This window comes from Phasianus colchicus, chromosome 2, assembly GCF_987193195.1.
Source record: "Phasianus colchicus chromosome 2, bPhaCol1.hap1.1, whole genome shotgun sequence".
Lineage (NCBI taxonomy): Eukaryota > Metazoa > Chordata > Aves > Galliformes > Phasianidae > Phasianus > Phasianus colchicus.
In genome coordinates this window covers 99420957-99444470 of record NC_143437.1, presented here as the reverse complement: position 1 = coordinate 99444470, position 23514 = coordinate 99420957, and the positions used below count along the sequence as shown (strand labels likewise).

Below are 23514 nucleotides of genomic sequence, written 5' to 3'. Positions count from 1 at the left end.
CATACAATTAGGGATGACTCCTGTTCTGAACATAGATTTTTTTCAAAACAATCCAGTTAATTTGTTTTGCATTACACCAATTCTGAAGTTTGTCACATGTTTTATCTTCTGTTCTTACATCATAACATTCGTCATTTCTTACAGCAGCTCTTCTCTCCATATAGACTGGGGTTTTTTTCTGTCCCAATGGTTTCAGCAATTCTTTATCTTAATTAATTTGGACGGATTGTTCTATAAATGATTAATTTCTAGAAAAGCATCTCTGTTCCGTTGTTTTAGTGGAATTCTGAGAGTCACATCCTATACATTTAGAGGGGATGTAGTAGTTGCTGACTGTTGAATTGTGAACTTTGTAGTTCTCTTTTCATTTAATACTTTCAAAAAGAAGTGGGAATTTAGCAGCTCACTAAGGCATTTCTCTTTTCTTTCTCGTGATACTGGATGTGAATTCAATTAAACTGTGTTGCCCCTGGCATCAGTGGCTGAAAATTTCTGTTTTTTAAAATTGATTTCTCCTGATGGTGGGTCTAATAACTACAGTTCTGCAGATGCCTACTCTGGCATGAGATTTTTAATTGATTAATTAATGGATTTGTTTAGAGTTAAGGTGCTTATCTATCTAGGCTTTCCTCCCCTTTCTCAAACTGATTGAGGATCTTTTTTGTTGTTGTTTGTCCTCTCCAAAGCAAGTAAATACAGTGTCAGAATAGTCTGTGCTGGACCTGCCCTTTCAAAGCTAAGCTCTAGCTTTTCTTTCCTTTTTTCATCAGGCATCCAAGTTTCACACTCCTGTTTCTTTACCTACACAGTGGAATCCTTTCTTACCGTATTCATCCTTTCTATTCTACCAACTTTTTCTCATCCCGTGTAGTGAATTGCTTTGTTTTTGTTTAACATGAGTCTTAATCTGTTGTTGCTTGACCACTCTTTTCAGTTACTCGCAATGACACGAAGTTTGGAAAGTAGCTAAACGCTTAGTAGCTGGGGGTTAACATGAAGCTTTAAGTGAGATACCCTCTTTGAAACTTGACCATTGTTGCTCATTTAGTGCTGAAGTGACTGAATCCTTCAGACTTGTCCTCAGTGTCAGCAGGTCAAGAGGAAAGGAGTGATGATTTCATGCATCTTTAATCAGTAGAGGCTGTGGAACATTATGGTAGCTGATGCTGTCTGTGCCTTATAGGTCTGGAGGGTCAAAAAACTTCTGTTGCTTTATCATTGCTCCAGAGGAAATTGTAGTTTTCTGGGTTCTGTGGGGTGTTTCCAGACTCTCTTCTGTCTGTGGGTGTTCCTGTTTTGCCTGTTCACTGATTCCTCTTTCTTGGCTTCTTTCCCACGACTCGTGAAGTTAAAACAGTAGAAAGGTTTTATCAATTCCTATTATTCAGTTCCTTGTAACTCTCCATGGAGACAGCTAAAACTGCTGAGAGTCATCCAGTTTAACTCTACAGGACCTTCCTAAGCTCAGTGTGAACTTTTACTTTTTTTGCTATCTTAACCCTGTGAACAGTAGTTCACTATCCTGGTGCACTGTACTATGATAATTGACCTTTTACTTTGGGGGTAACTCACAAGAGGAGATACGTTCTCATTGCTTTTTAAAAGAGAAAAATTACTATAATGTTTTAAAGGCACTAAGGTAACTTGTTTTTATTATTTATTTCTACTTATTAATTTAAACTTTCATTAATAACTATTCTTAAAACAAATTTTAAAATTCACAGATTGCCATCTCTCTCTAAGTATCAGGAAGGCTCTGGATCATCTTCAGCAAGGTAGGAATCAGTTCAGGTACTTTCAATCTTGCACAGAAGTTGCTGAGCAGATTCAAACATCATAAATAATAAATGAATACACGTGGCATCTTGTTATACAGTTTTACTGTTGCACCTAACTGCTGCTTTCAAAATGCTGCATGGGCATAACATTCCTGCTTTGTGGCTTTAATTGTTTTTGGTTTTGGTTTTTTTTTGGTAGAACAAAAAGTGAGAATTTTTCCGTGTTCTTTCTTTCATTAACACCACTGTTTGTTTTGAGTCATTTCACTGTTGCTATTAGGTTTTCTGTTTAGACTTTGGGACAGAATTGGCCTAGACTGAAAATGTTATTTGTTCTTATCTCTCTTGAAGTTCTAATACCATTATTATTTAGGCCTTTTCCTGCTACTTTTTTTCAGCTGTTAACCACATTCTCATCAAACTGACTCAAAAATAAATTTGGTAAACCCTCCATTGCTACAGAACTAGAGAGGATTTGCAGCCAGCCGCATAATAAAGCCATGTTGAAAATACTTTTTTTTTTCCCTAGAGAAGGGGAGTTCCCTGACTTGACCAGCTACTAATTGGTATAAAGGTTTGTTTACTCAAAGGGGTTATTCCTAATTAGTTCTCTGTGTGGGTGCTGTACTCGAGAAATTAGAGTTTCATTCTGATTTAATTTAATCTGTCTTTATAATGAATTATAGTACTTTGTAGTGAGGTACTTAGTTTGGGGGAAAAAAAAAAATGCTACATCACTCCCTGAGCTTCAACAGGAAATTCTTTTTTGGAAAGTATTGAAACACACTTATGTTTTGAAATGAACAAATATCTATAGTTAGATTAGGTGTGATTGTAGCCATATCTTTATAAGTACAGCCACAGAAATGTAACCATGGAATTTTCCATACCAAAACTTAATTCAGCTGATTTATGGACCTGATGAACTTTACTTCTATTTTTCCACAGTCATTAGAATAGTGAACGAGAATATCTGTGAAGAAGAATGTTTGTGGAGCCATATTGGCAATGTTGAGGGCATGGTTGAAATGGAAGTTCACTTCCTGCCTTTAGCAGATTACTTTCTCTTAAGTTGGTTTCAACTTTTTAGTTGGAGCAAACTTAAACTGCTGTAAATTATTTTATTTAAATAGTTGTAAAGTAATATAAGAGCCAGATCTTGGGAATAGTTGTCCCTGTAGTTCCTTATGAAGTATCTGGTCCGCTTGTGTTTTTCTCAGCTTCCTTCCCACACATTTTCAAAAGTAAATGATCACTGTTGATCATTTAAATTTCATTCTTTCTTTTGGAAATTTCAGAAGACTGGAAATTTCATTTATGAATTTAAATCACTTCAGGTTATCTTCTTTCAATGTAAATACTGCTCTAAATAAATATAGCCACAAATAAGTAAGCCATTATTTATTTAGTGTGTATGTATAGCTATACACTAAATAGCTGTTCTGGAAGTGTGTTATTTTCATTATTTTATTGTTATTTGTTTTAATTCTTAATGTAATGCATCATGGTACCAGTGAGCATTGTATTCCTGTGGTTGTACAATCTTGATAACTGCACGTTATAAAATGGAAATTAAATTGAATTTGTTCTGAAGAATTATATAGCATAAAAATTAAGTTAAATATCTGACCACTTCAACCCAGCAGGATTTTTTAATGGAATTACTTTATAGATTTGTGGATATTTCATATTTCATTTTTAAAATAATAATTTCAGTTTTCAATTGATAGAATGTGGTATATTTACTTCTAAAATAAAAAAAAAAAGGGGGGAGGGTTTCTTTCTGAAGAGTGAGGGAAAAGCAGAGTTTTTTCACGTGTAATCTTGAATTTTTTTCATGACAGACAGGCGTTGAATGTTTTGCATCAACACTTTGGATTTTCGAATGTGAATTGGAACTACTTTATTTCCAGGTAAGATATAAGTAAGTGTTTGTGTAAAGTATCTCCTTTCTTTTACGCTGGTTGTAAGAAAGCTAAAGAATGCAATATGCTAAACTTTATTGTGTATGAAGTATTTGTCTTTGTAGAATGAGTCCACTTTTACTTGAGATTAAATAAGAGATTATTTCTGATGAATTTTTATTTTCCTGTGACCAACTCTTTGTGGTCTGATCGTATATATGATTTAATTTTATGATTAAGTACATGCTTGGTAAGCTGATTGCTATTAAACATGATGGTTCAGTTCTGTCTGCCCCTTCTGTTGTATCATCACCTGTCCCCATCTGTGATGTTTGGCTTTAGGGAATTTGCTGATGAAAATCTGTGTGATTTTCAATGACTTCTAGAAGGATTCACTGAATCACGGAATTGTAGGGGTTAGAAGAGACCTCCTGACATCATGTCCAACCTCCTTGATAAAGCAGGTTTCCTACAGCAGGTTACACAGGTAGGTGTCCAGAGAGGTCTGGAATGCATTCAGAGGAGACTCCACAGCCTCTCTGGGCAGCCATCCTGTTCCAGTGCTCCATCACTCTGACAATAAAGAAGTTCTTCCTTATGCTAGTATGGAACTTCCTACATTCCACTTTCTGCATGTTGCCCTTCATTATATTATTGCATGCCCTGGAAAAGGGTCTGCCCTCATTAACTTGACTCCTGCACTTTAGGTATTTATGAACAGTTATGAGATCCTCTGTCAAGACTTCTCTTTTCCAGACTGAACAGTCCCAGGTCTCTTAGCCTTTCCTCACACAGAAGGTGCTACAGGCCCTTAATCATCTTTTTTGCCTTCCACTGGACTCCTCCTAGAAGATTTCTGGTTTTTTGAACTGAGGAGCCCAGATCAGTTTTCTCACAGCTTAGACTCTGAATCATCTCACAGTAGAATCAAACAAATACTGCTTTTGACACAGGGAAATCAGTGCTAGTATTTGTGACATCAAACTGTTTTATTGGTTTTAATGTATCCTTCTTGCTTGCTTTCTGCTCAAAGAAGTATAATGCATGAGAAAAAAGAAGTTGTGAACAGCTGCAGTCTTAAGTAACTTGGGAGGAAGTACAGGATGATAGAGTAGAACTGAAAGGTTTTAATAGGTAGATGTAGTCATAAGTTATCAGAGAAGATTTTCTTCTTCGTAGTCAAATATTGCAAGTCATGCCAGTTTAGCTTATGAAGATCAGAATGGAAAGCTAAATGTAATGTTTCATGTATGGCCAAATCAGTGTCAGTCATGGTTTCTGCGCTCAAAGGCTACACGTTGCTGGAATCAGTTCTGTCAATTCTGACCCAACGCTCAGCTGTTTGCCAGCCTATTCTACGCTGTTGGGAAACATGAAGCAAACATATTTGTGCTGGGCTGCTGCAGTACGTAACACTTAAAAAGTTAAACTAATATCTTAAGTTATTAAAGAACATAAGGTCTCAAGAAATATTAATATTCGTCCAGTGGTTTTGGAGAAAAGGAAATTTTGCTGCCATTAATTCAGGAAGGGCTGCTGTGGGCAGATAACCACAAAGACTTCAATTTGTGGTAGGTAAAAGCAAGCCCAACCTGGCAGCAGTCTGACTGGCTTTTTATCAAAGCAGGTTTGCAGTACCCAAATGACCCCAGGGAATCAGTGGCAGTCTATCAAATTAAAGGTATTTGCTAATTATGTGGATGTTTGTTCAAAAGCAACAAAGCCACCTGCAGAGGAGCTTGGAAGGTTGAAAGATTCATTAATTTAAGGATCACAAAGGTTTCTATTGAAAGTGGAAGCAACGTATTTGAAAAACAGTGTTCCAGTTTTATTTCACTGGCTGGTTAAACAAACCCAGGTCTATGGATGTGAGACTGAATGGAGCAAGCCTGTCATCTTTGATAACCTCTGCACTGTAGGACATTATTCTTATCTACCTTGTAAATTAATTATATGATTCTTTAAAGGAATATAGACTAAATCAATGAAGTTGCTGCATTTTATTTTCACACTTTATTTTCTTCCTTAAATGGCCTTCCAGCCTTTTGTCTTGTTACAGTCCTGTAGAATTCAAAATAGAAATTATGCATAAGTCCTACCTGTTAAATGTTATGAAGATAATACTTCAAATATAATTTAGGGCCCATTCAGCTTCTTAAGTGAAGGAAGATCTTGCTGTGCTGGTGAGGACAGAGTCTCAAAAATGACTGCTCTTCATTGGCTTATCCATTCAACTGGAGAGGGACTGAGATAAGCTGAAGTATAGGGCAAGGAGATCTTAAAGACGGGAGAAGTAAAATGGAATGGAAGAATACAGGGAAAAATTCTAGGAATGCCAGAGAATACTGTAAAATAAAAAAAATAATGAGAAACAAGGAAGGTGAATTGAGGAAATACTGATTTACTAGATTTAATTCAGTCCACAGAAAGTTAACAGTTCTTACAGTGTAGTTCATAATTCTTTTAGTAGGAACTACCACTGGTAGATTATTTTTTTTTTTGTAATCTTTTTAAGCTGATAATTTTTTGAAGTCCTAATTTTTGGGTATTATAAGCCTTTTACAGATGTTGAGACAATTTCTTTTTTCAAAATTAATCCATTAAATATTCCTTTAATGACCTGAAAGATTGACTGTCAGGAAAGATAAAGACAAAATGCAGACTGTGGAAGTGTCTAAACACATTTCCCCAAAATAAATTTCTAAGAATGAAATATTAATATAACAACAACAAGCCCTAAAGCATTTCTAAATATTACTACACCAGAAGCTGTTTTTTGTGGTCATAGCTGCAAGCTGTTTGAGCTGTGTTGAAAGTCTTGCATGATAACATTTTCCACTTCTCTTAGTGCAGTCTTGTAGGCTTTTTAATATGAGCCATATCTCTTACAACTGTTTCAAAATGTATGGCATGAAATTGTTCTGATTTCCCATAATTTGAATTTCCTTATAAGATTTTGTGAAACTGTTCTCAGAAATGTTTTGGTGTGGAAATATTCATGTGTATCTATTAACATTTTTGAAATGACCTTGGGGGTCAAGAGAAATGTGGAATGGGGAGAGAATAAACTAGATTTTGATTTCCTGTTTTCTGAGAACACGCAGGAAAGTTTCTTAATTAAATAGTAACATAATAAATGTAAATTGATTATATTTTTCAGGTCTTTGGACAGTAGGAAAATTCCTAATAACCAGTTGACAAAAATTACATATGATTATTTTCTACCAAAACTGTTGCAAATTTTTAAGATGACAATAGTACAGGGAAAACACCTTCATAAATTTAATATAATTCAGGCAGTTGATTTAGATGCCTGTAGTGCCTTTTGAAGCTGTGTAAGCAGTCAGGATTGATTCATAGGTGCCAAAATAACCATCTAAACTGAATCTCTGGCATGAATTATTACTTCACAAGAATTGTGTTTTTAGTACCTCAACTATGGTAACTTTTTTGCTGACTTTTCAGGTACCATGATAGAAGGAGAACCTTAGTAGTAGGACTCTAGAATATCTTTTAGACATTATTCTAGAAAATAATTCAGTTTAGAAGCAAGATGATAAAGTTTCACGTCTGTTAGTTTGAAGTCTTTGACTATTTCTTACTATGCTTGTGGGATGTCTTGTTTTGTAATGCATCACGTGGAACTATGTAACAAATAGTCTTCAGCTCAGATTACTTTAATTCATTATTGAATATTTGCAAATATAATGTATGAATATGTTTCATGGAGACATGAAGAAGTGTACTGTAGAAAATACAGTTCTTTGTCTTATGTATTTTGCCAGATGTGTTTTACAGAGAGATGAGTGCATCCATCACTTTCTCAGTTTGAAGCAGTTTTAGATTGGATTTCTGTCTGCAGTAACAGAGTGTGACTCAGTCAGAATCCAGAATTGAAATGGCTTCCCTGAATTCTGTATTCATACAGGATGATAGTGTCCTAGCAGTTGTTAATGATGTGTTCACTAATTTACAGTGATGAAACTTCTTGAAGTTTTTGAAGAGTATAATTTTTCAAACAGAACAAAGGCTGCACTTTCTATTTACTTTTTGAGAAACAGATTCCAGTTTTTCACCAACAGCAAACAGAAAGGTCATAATTCATTTAATAGAAACTGCTTCAAGGAATCTTTCTGATATATGTATTTTTTTTAAATTGCAAACATCTTTTTCTGCAGTGTTCACCTTCATTAACACAAGTTGCTGACTTCCTTCCTCAGCTACAGTTCTTCCTACACTCAGAGGTCAGAAAAGAGCAAGATCAACAAGCCACACATCTGGCTGTCTCTCTTTCCAACTGGAACAAAGAAACAATTTTTTTAAATGACTTTTTGAGTTAATTGTAAACAATTTGGTTTTGGAGTCTCTGACTTGCAGCAAATGTTTGTTGTAGGCGGATGTAGGGAAAAAGGACTATGTCCTAATGCAATTCCTTTGTGACCAGTGAGGAAAAAAATCACTTAAAAAAAAAAAAAATCTTATTCTAGCATTGAAGTATGCTCAGAATTTTGAGTGCATGTATAGGACATTTCTCAAGCTTAAAATTCATGCCTTGAAGTGAAAAGAGAAAGTAGATGCTTATTTCAATTTCCTATACTCTTTTGTACAGCGATACTGATTTTTTTTCATTTTATTTTCAGCAGTTGCATGTACAAACTGACAGTGATAAAAGAGTGGGGGCAAACAATAGAACAAACCTATTTTAAAATGAGAGTTCTGATCAAATGCATTTTTCTTGTATTTATATTTCTAAATGCTTTTACTCTAATAAAACTTCTATTAAAAAAAAACTATATTTATTCTCATTTATCATTTAGTAACATTTTGAAACCTAACTCTTAAATAATTGCTAAAACATAACCATTGGAAAGTAAGAATGGTATTTATTATTTTTCACATACCTTTTAGCATCAGTTAATGTTAACTTATCTAGTCTATAAGATTTACTTTTAATAATTGTTTTATCTAAAAGTGAAGTAAACACCAGATGTGTCTTCTGGTGATTTAGATTTTATAATTGTAAATACTAAATTATCGGTGTACATCAGTTCTGAAATCCCAATTACTTCTTAAACACTTCATTATGCCTTTATCAATCTAATTTGTGCTTGTATTACTCCAGTATTTTGGTTTACTTAATATGCCTTTCTTATATGATAGTCTTATTTCTAACCTGATCAATCTGCAAGATATTTGCAGATGTCTAGGCACAAAGAATAAATGGTTAATGCTGATTCACTAATACATTGGACTGTTTGGAATTATCCCTAACTTTCTGATAAACATAACTGAAATCATCCCAAAAAAATGTTTTCTATCAATTTGTTTCTAAAAGGAAAAATGAGCTTTATTATGGTTATTTTTTTTTGTCAAATTTACATGTTTGAGTTGATAATGCCACTTAGTGGATAATGACCTTAACTACAGTCTCTGCAGAAATGAGCCAAGTGTCAGAAAGTTATCTTTCTTTACGTTGTAGTCTTTTCCTGGCTGGAATCTGCTGATTGTTGCATGTTTTCAAAGAACCTTCTGTTCTCCCCATTTTTTGAAGTCCATGCTAATCACTTCAGGTTCTAAATGAAATGTATTAAAAAGTGAGAGTCATTTATTACAGGATACTAAAGCTAGAAGAAAAGATCTTATTTGTCTATTTCATTTAATTTAAAATATTAAATACTACTTGGTCCTCTTGTGTTCATCCTTTAGTGAGTGAAATATAGTTGGTAGTAGGCTGGTTATATTGGTGTTTTGAGAAATTTTTTCATTTTTAGCATTTGTGGTTGGAGGATTGGGTGGCTGTGCAAGCCATGGCCTTGAAGAAGCATTTTTTATTTAACGTCTCATGTTTTTCTCAAGTTTTTAATTGCACTACTTTCATTAGTAAGTAAATTGACTTAAGTACAGTAAAATACTGATCTAATCAAAGGAGGAAGAAGAGAACAACATTAAATTTCCTGTCATGTTCCACTGCTTTATTATAGATTGACTTAAATTTTCACTGACTTAAATGACAACATTTGTGTATCATGAAATTGGGAATAATTGAGGATTTTCCTGCCTCACCCCATCCTCCAAAGAACTCACAGGAAGGAGCTAGCACAAACCTCAGTTTTATGGCTCTGAGATGAATGAAATCACAGCTTTTCTCCTGTGGCCAGAGCAGAAAGAGCATGGCCAGCAGATGAAGGGAGGTGACCCTCCCCATCTCCTCTGCCCTGGTGAGTCCACCTCTGGAATACTGTGTCCAGTTCTGGGTTCCTCAGTTCAAGAAAGACAGGGAACTTCTAGAGAGAGTCCACAGAAGTGATAAAGGGCCTGAAGCATCTCCCATATGAGGAAAGGCTGGGAGACCTGAGGGGAGATCTTATCAATGCTTATATGAACATCTGAAGGGCGAGTGTCAAGTGGATGGGGCCAGGCTCTTCTCAGCAGTGCGCACTGACACAACAAGAGGCAGTGTTCACAAACTGAACGTAGGAAGTTCCATAAGAACATGAGAAAGAACTTTGCTGTGAGGATGACAGAGCTCTGGAACACGTGAACCAGAGAGGCTGTGGGTGCTTTTCCTCTGTGGAAATTCAAAACTTGTCTAGGCATCTTCCTGTGAGACTTGCTGGAGGGAACCTGCTTTAGCAGGGGGTTGAACTTGATCATCTTCAGAGGTCCCTTCCAAGCCCTGTGATTCAGTGGTTCTACGATTTCCTTATGTCATTTCTGTTGAGGTGTGAATGGAAAGTTAGTTACAACTGAAAATTAAGTGAAGTTCTTGGGTCCTTATTGAGTTAAACTTACAAAATTTTGCTCTAAGCCTAATTATAGTGTTTTTTCCGTAGTTCTAAAAGGCACAAATTGCCTATCAAACAACACAACTCAAAAAAGGCAATAAAAACTGTTGGATAGAACTAACTTCCTACATTTTCAGTACAGATAATTGGCTTTTTTAAGCTAGTGTCTGTCATCCTGTTCATCTGATTTTGAGTCAGAAACTACAAAAAGAAAACCAGATTTCTTCTTTTTCAACTTATAGTCTGCTTCTAAGCTTCAAAACAAGCAGTACTAATTGAAACTTGAATAACTGTAAACAGAATTTCTGTTTACATGTAGAGTACACAGGTCAGAGACTCGATGTAGCATGAGTTACATGCAAGTTGAGATGCCTTTTTCATAGTTCTCACTCCATTGAATGCTTCAGGAAAAATGGTGGTTTTTATACTTTTAAATGTAAATTTACAATTGGTTTTAAACTAAATGATGAGTTAAAGGGAATGAGAAACCAATATAATGGGTTTTAATCTTGATACTCATTCTGAAATTTGCTTATTGACGTGCTATTTTGATTAGTTTGGCTTTAGTTAGAAAATGAAGATAGAGGCTAAGTTCCTTCACTGTTACTATAGCTCTGGTCCCTACAAAAATTCAGTTCTGTGTGTGCATCTTCTGAAGAAGTAAGTTAGCACTGATAGTTCAGTGCAAATATAAATTAGTAATTACATCTAGACTAGTAGTGGCATCTTAAGCATAAAGATCACAGGCATTTCAGATAAAACATTAACTGACTAGCTTTTATTTTGAGTGTATGTTTTCATGCACTTTGTGTAAAACTTGTTCTTTCGTAGTGCAGTGCCATACAGTGTTGTAGATTAAAAACACTCAGGTGTGTCTCCGGTTGAGATTTCCATTCAGACAGTAGAGGGCACCGCGTCACCAACAAAAGCTTCCTGGGTTTGTGTTATCTTTATTCGAGTGAAGCCATGTTGAGTGAGCAAACGTCTGTAGTCTGGTCTGTGAGTTTTAAATGTCTCCTTCACAGGAAATCCACTGAGTAGCATTGTAGGGTTGTCAAAACAACTGTACAATGTTCACTTTTGTCCATATGTCTAACTTTGCTCACATCATTGAACAATGCTGTTTTCTTTGTATAATATGCCTCTATAGGCATGTGCATCTTCTAATGTGAAGGGAATGAGCTGTTGTAAATGAGTTTGTGATTAATCATCATGGAAATCTGTCAGCTAAGTAAAAATAGATTTTATAGGGAAGTAGAATAAAGTCACTACTGTGCATCGATTTTATTGTCTTAACAAAAAGATATCATGCACATTTCATTGCTAAATTAAGAGTAGCTTCTAGTAGTTATTTAAATTAATTATGGTGAAGTCTGTCAGGGTCAGTCAGTATGTTGTTTCAATTTTCATTTCCACTATCTAATGGAATTTTTAATTAAAACTCCATCCTTTTAATTCAGCAGCATTCACAGTACTCTTCACTTATTTGTCATCGTATGGAAGTTGCAGATTTGTTAAAATACCAAAAAAAGTTGCAGCACAAAAATGTTTTTAGCATTCTTTGCATATAAAACTAGGAGATAGACTTCCTAGAGGATGTGCTCCTTAAAGTATTAGGCACGATGCAAGTGCCTAATAATACAAGATTTACTTATATTTCCATAATTAAGAGGGCTAATATACTTGCCTAGTAACTGAATGGTCTTGAGATTTCCCTGTAAGTTTTAATGAATTGGGAGTCTAATGTGGAAGAATGAAAGTTAATAAAATAATATCAGAAGGAATAAAAAAAAATGGCACAAAGCTAATTAAGCTAAAGGGAAGAGTTGCTGGAAATCATGCATTTCTGTAGCTCCTGTCTAATTAGAGATTACACTGTGGCTTTGGAGAAGACACATTCTGCAATATATTCAATATAGCCCTCCATTCCTTAATCCTGACTATAAAATCAATCCTTGAAAAACCTCGAATTCAGTACTTTTCTACTCTGCTTTATGTTTAATTTATTGTCCAGTATAACAATGAAGTAATTTTTCCTCAGCCTCTCTGATTACCAGACCAACTGCATTTGTAGGTTTTTATTTCGGACACTTGTACTGGATTTTCTATGAGCATTCTATGAGCATATGAAATGTTCTGTTTGGCATAGTTAGAAGGCTGAAAAATTGGTAGACATTAAAAGGTAGAAAGAGCAACAATGACAGTTTTTTTGTGTTTCTAATTTTTCATATGTGTTCATATTTTGCTTATAATTTTTGTGAGAGAAGACAAGAAGGAAATTCTGAGAAGAGTGGCTGTGACTTCTTTTAGAATATTTGTGAAACATAAGTTCAATTCCTCCTGGAAAAAGATGAAATGGTTTTGTTTTGAAGGAAGTAATTCTTAACACTAGCTATACCTGTTCTGTTTCAGTTAAAGGCATCTCATTTCCATGCATCAATTTGGTAACCATTCCTGCTTTGCTTACCTGATATCATCAACTGATGGAGTATGGGGAGACTGATCCCCTTTCTGGTGTTTTAAGCATCTGTGAAAGTGATTCATTGGATTACAGTTACTGTACTTTGCATATTCAGTACAACAGTACTGAAAATTATAACAGTATTTTTTTTTTCATTTCAAACATAATTTTTATTCTAATTATTTCATTGGTTTCCATTCTCTTTATTGGTCTATGAGTCAGAATCTAGATATTTTGGTTTCCTGGTTTTCATTCTTTCATGATGGCTTTTTGACATAATACACTTTGAAAATACATAGGTGTTCTCTTCAAAGTGTATTCAGATGTGAGGGTTGGCATGTTGAAAAATTCCTTTAAAAAGCAGCAAGTTCATCTGAGGTAACCTTTTTTTTTTTTCACTTTTTGATTTTAGTGAAACCACAAGACAAGCTCTTAATCCTTGGGGCTATAAATACTTGTATTCTTGGCCATCTCTTCTAACATTTTGTGATTATTTAAAAATCCATTTGTCATTACAAACCATTTATTATCTTCTTCTGACTTGCCTCACCTTTCTTGTAGTTGTTAGTTGTGTCCTGCAAGCTACCTATTAGTTGACAGTAAAAGCTTTTGGCTTCAAGCATTATTTATCTAAGAACTATTATAAAATAACTGTTCAAAGCAGAAGCTGCTCTTTTATCTTGTGTTGCTTTCACCTTGAGCAACATTTTTGTCTTATTCTTCTTTCCATTTTTTTGCATCAGTTTTGGGGGATGGATTTTAGTCGGATTTTTTCTGTGTATATCCATCACCTGAATAAGGAAGGTGAGACACTTATTTTTTTGCTTATTTGTACTACACTCTCTCTGTATGCTCTTACTCTGTGGATGACTCCAAGGACTGCATATTTCCATTTTGTAGGAGTTAGTCTTTCACAAGTGCTTTAGAAGAGAAAATGTTTTTAATATGTTTAATGCAAAGGATAAGAAGCAAAAACTTTAGTAATAGAGTTGACAAATGTTAGAAATGATTTTTTAAATCTTCCTTCCTCTCCCAAACAAAAAAATGAGTGATACGAGTTTTCTTCAAAAAACAAAATACGTTATCATTACTAAGAAACTTTGATGTTTAGTCAGGATTTTTTTTCCATTATCATTTCACTCGGTAATTCAGTAAACTACTTTCTTAGTTGTGCAGTTCTGCACAATGTTCTAATGGAACAATGCAGGAAACTACATAGGTGAGTATCACAACTTGAAATTGGGAGTTTTGATCTAAGAGATCTTGGGTTCAGATGGTGCTATGTTTTGTTTGGGATTTTATATCACAGTTAATTATTCATGCAGTAAGGTCAGTTACACTGCTTTAATGATACTAATAAGCTTAGTACACTACAATTCCCTCAGACTGTGGATGCATGCATGCATCAGCGCAGACATTCCATTAGAAGTCATCATTCCTAATTACTGATTGCTGCTCCTGAACTCGGGAGTCACTGTTTCTCCTGAAACTCCCAGTGGAGCTTCTCATGAGAACCCTCCCAGCCCCATTTAGTTAGGGTGATCTAAATGAATTTAAGCAGTAGGTATTTGCTGATCCAGCTCATTTTCACAAAAGCTTTTTAGACTATGTTTATGTACACGGGCAGATTTAGGAAATTAAATATGGCAAAGGAGCACTGATCAACAGTAAAGGGTTGAGCTGATCCATGTGTCTTTTTTCCCTAATACACTATTTAAATACTTCATATGTCTGCATGTGGCTATTGTGATACTGCTGTTTTTGACTTTGTACTGATGTAAATTAGTCCTGTAAAGTCAGATGAAATAACTTTATTAAAAGTTACTGCTTCCTAGCAATGTGTATAATATTGTAGCTATCAATTAAAAATAGTGCAGAGCCCCACAATTTAAAATTATGCAGTGACTTAAAGCAGTAAATCCACAAATATTTTGAAGATCTTAAAAAAAAAAAAAAAAAAAAAAAAATAGTTTAGCATTTGACATACAAAACTGAGTTGATAATACCCAGTTTGTGAACATTGATTACATTTTCAAAACAGGATTTCAGTGTATCTGAGAGTGTAGATAATATCTATGTCAGATTTGAAGGATTGATTGGTGGGGAGCTGTGGTAGTGTTTTATTTTACACAATTCAAAAATAAATTGATTGATTTACTGTAGGAGAAGGAATTTATAGCAGTACTTTTAAAATGTCTGAACTAAATTACTGAAATTTTGGGAGCAAAGTGATGCAACAGAAAATCATTCTATGGTATTTTAGTTTTGAAGCTCAATGCTTTAAAATCAACGCTTTAAAAAATGCTAGTGAATAATGATATATGAAACACGAAATTCTAAATGTATGCTCTTGTTCACAAATTTCTTACACTTTGCTTGCATTTCCATGCAACTAATTAAATGTTAAGCATTGAATAAGGACTAATGAGCTTTCAGCTGTCAGCAGTACTTTGGAAAAGTATTTTCAGTGTTCATAGTTCATATATATTAGGGTAAGCTTTGATCATTTGCAAAAGTAGAAAATTGAAAATGCAAACGTTGTGTCTGCATATCATCATTTTTAAAGCGTACTGATAAAAGGTTATGTTCAGAGGGATTTGGACACTGAAGAGAAGCTGCTATCGTTTAGGAGTATTGTGACAGCAATGTTTTTATGCATGCATTGAGTCTTATTTCAGCATTTGAACTGATTTTGCAGTAAGTGAAAGAAAATGCTTTCTAGTTTAATGAAATAAAATTTTAAAGTCTCTAGATTAAGCCTTTTTAATTTGCTACTGTGCATTAGCTCTATGTTTGCATTTTTGTCACAACTGTAGTATATATACTGACTCACTGAGAATTTATGCCACTAATTACTTTGAAATCTCATTAGAAGTTATCATGGAATTGTTTTGCAGTTCCTGAGGTTTGAAAAGCATTATTTCCAGGGAAAGACAGTTTGAAAGATCTAAGTTGCGGAAGCAGAAAAGCTATGAAGAATAAAATAATGCATCTTGGGGGAGGGGAATATGCTTATTAATGTTTCTATTAGGATGAAGATTAGTCTTCTGATACAGAGTTAAAAACAATATTGAATGATGTTCAATATGTTCAAATGTTACTTGGAATCACAGAATCGTAGGGATTGGAAGGAACCTCCAGAGATCATCGAGTCCAACCCCCCTGCCAAAGCAGGTTCTCTACACCAGGTAGCAGTAGTAGGTGTCCAGGCGGGTCTTGAATATCTCCAGAGAAGGAGACTCCACAACCCCCCTGGGCAGCCTGTTCCAGTGCTCCGTCACCCTCACCATAAAGAAGTTCTTGCACACATTTGTGTAGAACTTCCTATGCTTCAGTTTCTGGCTATTTCCCCTTGTCCTGTCTCCGCACACTGCTGAAAGCAGTCTGGCCTCGCCATTCTGCCCCCCACACCTTACATATTTATAGACCTGGATCAGATCCCCTCTCAGTCTTCTTTTCTCAAGGCTAAACAGACCCAGCTCACTCAGCCTTTCTTCATAGGGGAGATGCTCCAGGCCCTTCACCATTTTTGTGGCCCTCCGCTGGACTCTTTCCAAGAGATCTCTGTCTTTTTTGTACTGGGGAGCCCAGAACTGGACACAGTACTCCAGATGAGGCCTTACCAGGGCAGAGGGGAGGAACTAGACTTGCTTTTTGGTTTTGCTTTTAGAAAGCCAATAAGGAACTATTTTACTATTTTGAATCATGAAAAAAACGAAGCTTAATTATTAAATGTTTGAACCGTGACTTCTAGATGTTGGTCTTCAGTATCACTTATTTTTTGGTTTTGTGTATATTGAAAATAGGTAATGTCAAGTCACTGCCTTTAAGATAATTGGAAAATGTAGTTTAACCCTGAAAATTGATGTAAATTTTGCATCTGGGTTCTTGCTTAGTACTTTTAAAATCTGGATTCACTTTCTGTATGAGGATTGTAGGAAAGGATAAGAAAATGAAAAGCTGGAAAATGTAGAAGTTCAGGAAAAATATATTAGAAATCTCCACAGCTATGATGTGATATAGTTCTTTAAGAAGGAACTGAAACCAAAGACTGGGCACATGACCTAAAGCTATTCAATGCAAATAAGAGTGCTTAGCCTCAGTTTTTGGCAAAGGGAACAGCTTTCTTGCTGTTCGAAGCATGCTATCAGCTAAACCAGTCTCCGGATGCAGAGTTAACTTTGACAGTAGAAGAAATGATTGGATTCTCTGTGAAGACTGAAGGCAATGAGGTAAGATACAGCTTAAAATGAGTTGGAAGTGAAGAATCCAAACAGAGTCAGTAGTTTAGATTGTGGTAGTATTTCTTGGTAACATAATGTTGTTTATGTCAGGGTTAAGTAAAGGAAACTAGGTTTATGCATATTATTTTCCCTGATCTAAATGACGTTATAAAATGCAATATAGAACAGTGATGAGATGTTAAATCGCTGAGTATACAAGGGTTGGTGCTGTATAAAATTGCTTCCTCTGTTCTCACGCTTTTCCCCTTTGTAAGCTAATCATAAAGGTAGGCTCAGTTCATAAAATGTACATCCTGTGAAAGTGAAACTGCATTTCATTTTTGTGCTTATAAACAGATGTCACTTTATGAGTAATAGAGAATCTTTCTTCATGTTTCAATGTTGTTTGTGTAAGATGGTGCTAACTGTATTGGACTTGACAGTCTGCTCACTGGATCTGTACTGGAGAGAAAAGTTTGAAAAAGTATTTCATGCAAAGCAAAGCGATTTCTATAGCAGAAACCTGGTTTACATGAAGCTGTGTACCCTGAATGTACTCTGTATGTTATGTGACTGTGACTGCTTTTAAATCTCCAAATCTTACATTACCTTCTTAGGAGATGTATCCTTTATATACATATAAAAATGAGAGCTTATGATACTTTTTCTTCTGTAGTGCTTGAGGGAGAATTTGGAAAATATCTTTGTCTCTTCAAATGGAGTTTTGACCATATACAAGCTTAGAATAACTTTGTGTGTATGTTCTGATCTCTCAAACTGAAAAATAGATGAGCATGAGATGTGATCCCTGAGAGAGTTCAGAGTACTGAGAACGATTTTTCATATAATTTTTAAATTTAAAATCACATTTTTCTACATCCTTTCGGGGAGATTGTTTATACTAATATGTGATTTTCATGGTTTAATTTCTCACTTCTGCAAAAAAGATTGTTTACTTCCCCAATCTGTACTTTCACATAGTTTTAGAATAATGCATCATTTTAAGAGCTGGTGTAAAAGAAACAAAAATAAAAACCAACCAAATAACACCAACTTTTTCTTCAGTTCTCCTTCTGCTTTTTTTTTTTTTTTTTTTTTTTTTTTCCCACAGAGACTTTGTTTTTGAGAATTGGTCACTTTTCTTTTTGGCAGTTTTTCTTATTAACTGCAGATGCAAATATTTTCACTGTGATAAAGGATAGGAATGGCAGATAAAAGAGTGCAGAACTTTTTTTTAATTAAAAGTTTTTAAAAAAAGTAGGCATTTTAGCTTTCTAATACATTTCTCTTGTAATATTGTTTTAAACAATTTAGTAATTTTAATGAAATAATGCAAATTTATGCTGAGAGTCTAACTCAGCGTTTACAATATTTTTTGCTCTGTAATGGTATTTAGTAATCTGAGTCAAGCAATTTGGAGGATTTACAAATATAAATACAGTTTTCAGTTAGTTTCTTCTAAGTAAATAAATTCATAAATATCTGTACTTAATAATGTACTGATGTTTCAATTCCAAGTTGATAGATAGAATTTCTGTCTCTCTACAAGGTTTTACACTCCACAGAACTGACAATGAGAATATTTCTTGTAGTCCAGAACTTGTCATAATGTTTAATGAATGATGCAGACTGTTTCAAACCTTAGTGGTAGTTTTCTAATTTTATGTATATAACTGTTTATGATTTTGTTGCATTTGCTAGGTTTGCTGGGATGGGTAATCTTCTTAAGGTCCTTACCAGGGAAATTGAAAACTATCCACATTTTTTCCTGGATTTTGAAAGTAAGTTCAAACAATTACAAGGTTGTGAGAGAATCTTTTTCCTGACTTAATAGTGAACTAAGGAAAAAAATCTTAAGATGGATTGTTTGCAGTGTTTATTTTCCAGCGCAACCAGTCTATCCAAGTCCTTGTCTCTAAAACCATTTGTTCACTCAGAACTCCTTTTCTCTTCCTTTTCTATTTTTCAGGAACCAAATGGGAAATCTTTTAAAAGTTCTCACTTGCACAGAGCTTGATCAGGGGCCAAATTTTTTCCTTGACTTTGAAAGTGAGCAAAGCTTCTTGCCTGGCTTGCCTTCTTTGCTTATTACTTCCTAATGAACTGCATGTGCTTACGCGTCATGAAGCAATTCAAAAGGGATTTGCAAACAAATTAAATTACACTTTGGTTGAGTATTGAGTTTTTTTATATCTATAAGACTATGTAAAACTACTTCATGAAAAGATGGCAGGATGATAGATACGCAAATAAAATATAACTATGATTTAGTTTCAGAACATTTATAAGCCATTATTAAGTTTATATGTGAATGAACTTACTTCAGCTTACTCTAACAAATCAGGGTTAATAATACCTGTTCTTCGTGTTTCTTCATTGAATGGAAATGTATTTACAGTGGAAATAATTATGAAAAGCTTAAAAAATACCAACAGTGTAGGTGGCTGGTTCAGTGGTGATTTAACTGGATTATTATAGTTTTTAAAGAGTAATGAAGTGGTATAAGTGTAAGTACTTGATTGCATCTCTCTTAATTGCATGTTTATCGGTTTGCAAACAGTGTTTCACATACTAATTTCCTTGTCACATTTGTTTCTGAATCAAAGCTATTTCCCTTCTGCTGGTTATGCTTTTCCTGCATGTACTTCTGAACACTTTCTTGAAAACTGGTCATCAAATCCTTAATATGGGTTAATCTTAACTTCACTAATTGTGTGAAATGCTTTTTATCAGAGTGCTAATAGCATATGATGTTTTGTCTCTTAAAACCTTTAATCTGAACCAAAAAAAGTTTTGAAAGAAGCTACTTTTTTTGATTTTTGAGGCATGGTTGAAGAGAGAATTTGGGATAAGTAGGCACATATTATCACCTTGAGTACTACTTTGAAATAATTTATTCCTAAGTTATTCTTAAAAAAAAAAAACAATTACTGACATGAAATGAGAAAGTATGTATATACGTGCTTAGAAGCACTGGTTCTAAAAGTCTTTTAAGCAAATTTAAATCTTAAGAAATTGTTCAGACATGCTTTCTTGGATTAAAACTGGAGTGTACGAATGTAACGTTGTACATACTTGAATCTTCTCATCTAGATCTCATTTACCACAGTATAAAGAATCGGTTTTAAATTATGAAAAAAGTTAATTGGTTATTTTGGGTTTGGAATAAGGTACTACAGGCCCTCAATCGATTTTCTACCTCTGTATGATTTGAGAATCTTATTCTAAAATTTGGCTGTTAAACCTTTGTACAAATCATCATGTAATTTTTTCTGTCAAACTTCAGGACACTTTAGTAGAACGCTGTGCCTGGCTCTTGCAAAGCTTTTCAGCTGCTTTGAACTTCCAGACTTTATCAGTCCCATCATGTCTTATACTATAAGAAGGTCATACTAGCTGTGACTCCTGACTTAGCAGGAAACAGGTGGCCTGGCAGAGGAAGGCCTCATAGAAGTGAGAGGGGAAAATGCCTATTTTCTTGCCTTGGCAGAGAAGGTGGTTGTTTTTTTTATTGTTCTTTCCTTTCCAAAACCTGCTCTGCCAACAGGAACAGAAGTGATCTTAAGTGCCTTCTCCCAAGGAAATGCAAGCAATTGCTGTGAGCACTTGTGCACTTGTCAGGCACAACTACCTAGAGATTGAAATAGTCTTGGAGATTCTTATGGAATAATAAAAAATGTGTTCTGTGGAAGGAATGTAACTTCAGGGGCATATGTTGGCTTGGTGCATTTTCTGTAGTTCATTTTTTTGCATCAAAATTTGAATTGTGTAAAAAAACCCACTCCAGTGTATTGGCCATGGGTGCCAGTCTGCATGTATGCTTGCTGGCCATGTGACCTTTTTGCGTTTTCAGCTCAAGTTCAGTGGATTAAAAAAAAAAGGTCATTTTAGAAACTAGTGCAGTTACAAAGGTTTCCTTCATGGTCTGATAGTGATAGGACAAGAGGAAGTGGTTTTAAACTAAAAAAGGGGAAACTTAAATTAGGTGTTCGGAGGAAATTCTTTACTCAGAGGGTGGTGAGGCACTGGTGCAGGATGCCTGGAGATGTGGATGCTCCATCCCTGGCAGCATTCAAGACCAGGCTGAAGATGGGATCTTGAGCAGCCTAGTTTTGTGGGTGGTAACCCTGCCCACAGCGGTCAGTGTTAGAAGTAGATGGGCTTTAAGATCCCTTCTAACCAAAGCCATTTTATGAGTCTATTTTTAAATTTATAATCATAATAAAAAGCCTTTCTAAAGCTTTGAGAAGACGTCGTCTTTAGTGAAAAATTGGATTTTGATGGATTCATGATAGAGAATCATATAATAAAATCACAGAATGAAGAGGGAAGGCAGAAGTTTTGGAGCAAAAAATTTCTCTGCTGCTGAAAACATTCAGCTGATGCAATTTCAAATGTATTTGTATTATGTTCACAGTTAGTATAAGATTATCACAGATTTCCTACATTCAATTTCAAATATATTGCATGAAGAAGGTTAGCTTCCAGTCTCTTTAAATATTTACTGATCATTCAGCTGTCTTCCAACTTGATTCACGTGATAGATCTTAGAGTCTTAAATGAAGAATTAGGTTGATAGTAGAAATCCTAGTAATGTTCCTCTGTGTCCACAAGGATTTATTCAACTGTGCAATACCTGTTTGTATACTTTCTGAGGAAAAAACCATGTCTGTGTTCATCTCTGCTTTAGACTGTGCAAATTACTGAAAGTAAGTTAAGCAATTTCAAAAAATGCCTACCAACTTAATTCTTTCCTCAACTTACTAAATACTCTCTCAGATAAATCTGGATGACTGCATGGTTGGAAGAGCCTTAGCTCTTAGTACACAAAAATGAGAACAGAAATGCAGGGCAGAATAACAGCAGCAGAATCTAGATATCTTAGTCAGTTAAGAAACTGCATTGTAAATTCAGCATAGTAGACTTCAGTGTTACTTTTTTCCCTTACAACCCTTAGTTAACACAGATCTCTCAGATAATCATAGAATGACCTGGGTTGAAAAGGACCATAAAGATCATCTAGTTTCAACCCCCTTGTCATGGGTAGGGTTGCCAGCCACTACACCAGGCTGCTCAGAGTCACATCAAGCCTGGCCTTGAATACCCCCTCAGTAATGACTTGTAAGAATAACCTAGTATGAATTCTTCTATGCCACACACAGATATTTATTTTTTAAAAGTTACTATTCTCCAGGACAGAATCCTGCTTTGAAAAATTTGAGGAGGTCATATGACATGGCATCTTTTAAATTTCTTTTTCTTTGCTTATTTTAAAGTATAAACTCACTTTTCTCTTTAATATTTTTACCAACCAATTTTTTTTCATATTTAGCTTTAGATCTTCCAAAATATCTCTCTGCAATTCTTGAAAAGTGAGCAAGTAGAAAGAGGACATCTAGAAAAATCAAGTTTTCTCACCTACATTTTTTTTTCTTTTTCTTTTCAAATTCTGCCTTGTGCTGTGTTTGAAATAAGAAAGAATCAGGAAACAAAAATGAGTGTGTTTTAAAATTTCTCCTTCCAAAAATTTTTAATGGCTATTTTAATTTTCTCCTTGAAAATTCAGTGCTACCACAAATTATTTAGAATATCAAGGTACTCCTCTTTTCTGCAGTTATCTATATGTATGATCAGTTGTATTCCTTACAACATGTTCTACTGATGTCATTGAATCCAATTCTTGAGTCCAATCAAGAATCAAGGAACCAAGTTTTGTAACTCTGATTATATTTTTTAAAAGATTGAATCTCTTACTAATTTCAATTAATGTTATATGGCAGAAGCAGTTCTGTATGCTCTCTCATTCTTGAGCCATGGAATAGCTGTTAATCTGTAGAAGTAGAAACAATTTGAAGAATTTTCCAATCCTACCTTGAAGATAAGTAATGCCCAACTTCAGAGGTTAGTGTAGAGAAGAGTGTTCTCCTATGCAGCTGTAAAAAAAAAAAAAAAAAAAAAAAAAAAAATTAAATGTTGGAATGATCAATTAATGTTGGAAGATCTGCTGAAGTACTTAAATAAAGAAAAAGTCTCTTATTTCCAGATAGCAAACTGTTGTGTTCTACATTTGATGTTTTTGTATTCAAAGTGACATTTTAAATATTTAAATGATAAATTTGAATTTATCATATACCTGTTTGCCCATCTTTGCTCATAACTTGAATAAAACCTTGTTAGGAAGAGTGAGTGCATGTTAAGTCCTGTGAGTTTGTGGTCTTCACAGCTAATTAAGGTTTCATTGTTACTCCATAGGGTGATTCCCTTGAAATTGGTTATTCTCCATTCAGCTGTTTTGTTCATTAGATCTTGACATTGATTAAATCTGTAAAAGGTAAATGAATTCTGGGCATTCAAAGCTCTTTC

The 23514-nt window shown here is 34.6% G+C and overlaps 1 protein-coding gene across 14 annotated transcripts in view; it reads left to right on the top strand.

The window, feature by feature from the left end:
- The window catches only part of CYRIA (CYFIP related Rac1 interactor A), a 53230-nt gene that overhangs the window by 15260 nt on the left and 14456 nt on the right, over nucleotides 1-23514 (top strand). For 4 of the 14 annotated variants that reach the window (XM_090136394.1, XM_090136397.1, XM_090136400.1 and 1 more), the window contains exons 2-4: nucleotides 1725-1775; nucleotides 3623-3691; nucleotides 19121-19200. In XM_090136394.1, the coding sequence (XP_089992520.1) occupies nucleotides 19128-19200 (73 nt within the window). In that variant the 5' untranslated portion in view covers nucleotides 1725-1775; nucleotides 3623-3691; nucleotides 19121-19127. Of the gene's footprint in view, nucleotides 1-1616; nucleotides 1640-1724; nucleotides 1776-2307; nucleotides 2353-3622; nucleotides 3692-8583; nucleotides 17161-18852; nucleotides 18933-19120; nucleotides 19201-23514 lie in introns of those variants that run through there. The other 10 variants (XM_090136395.1, XM_090136401.1, XM_090136399.1 and 7 more) reach the window with 8 other exon arrangements.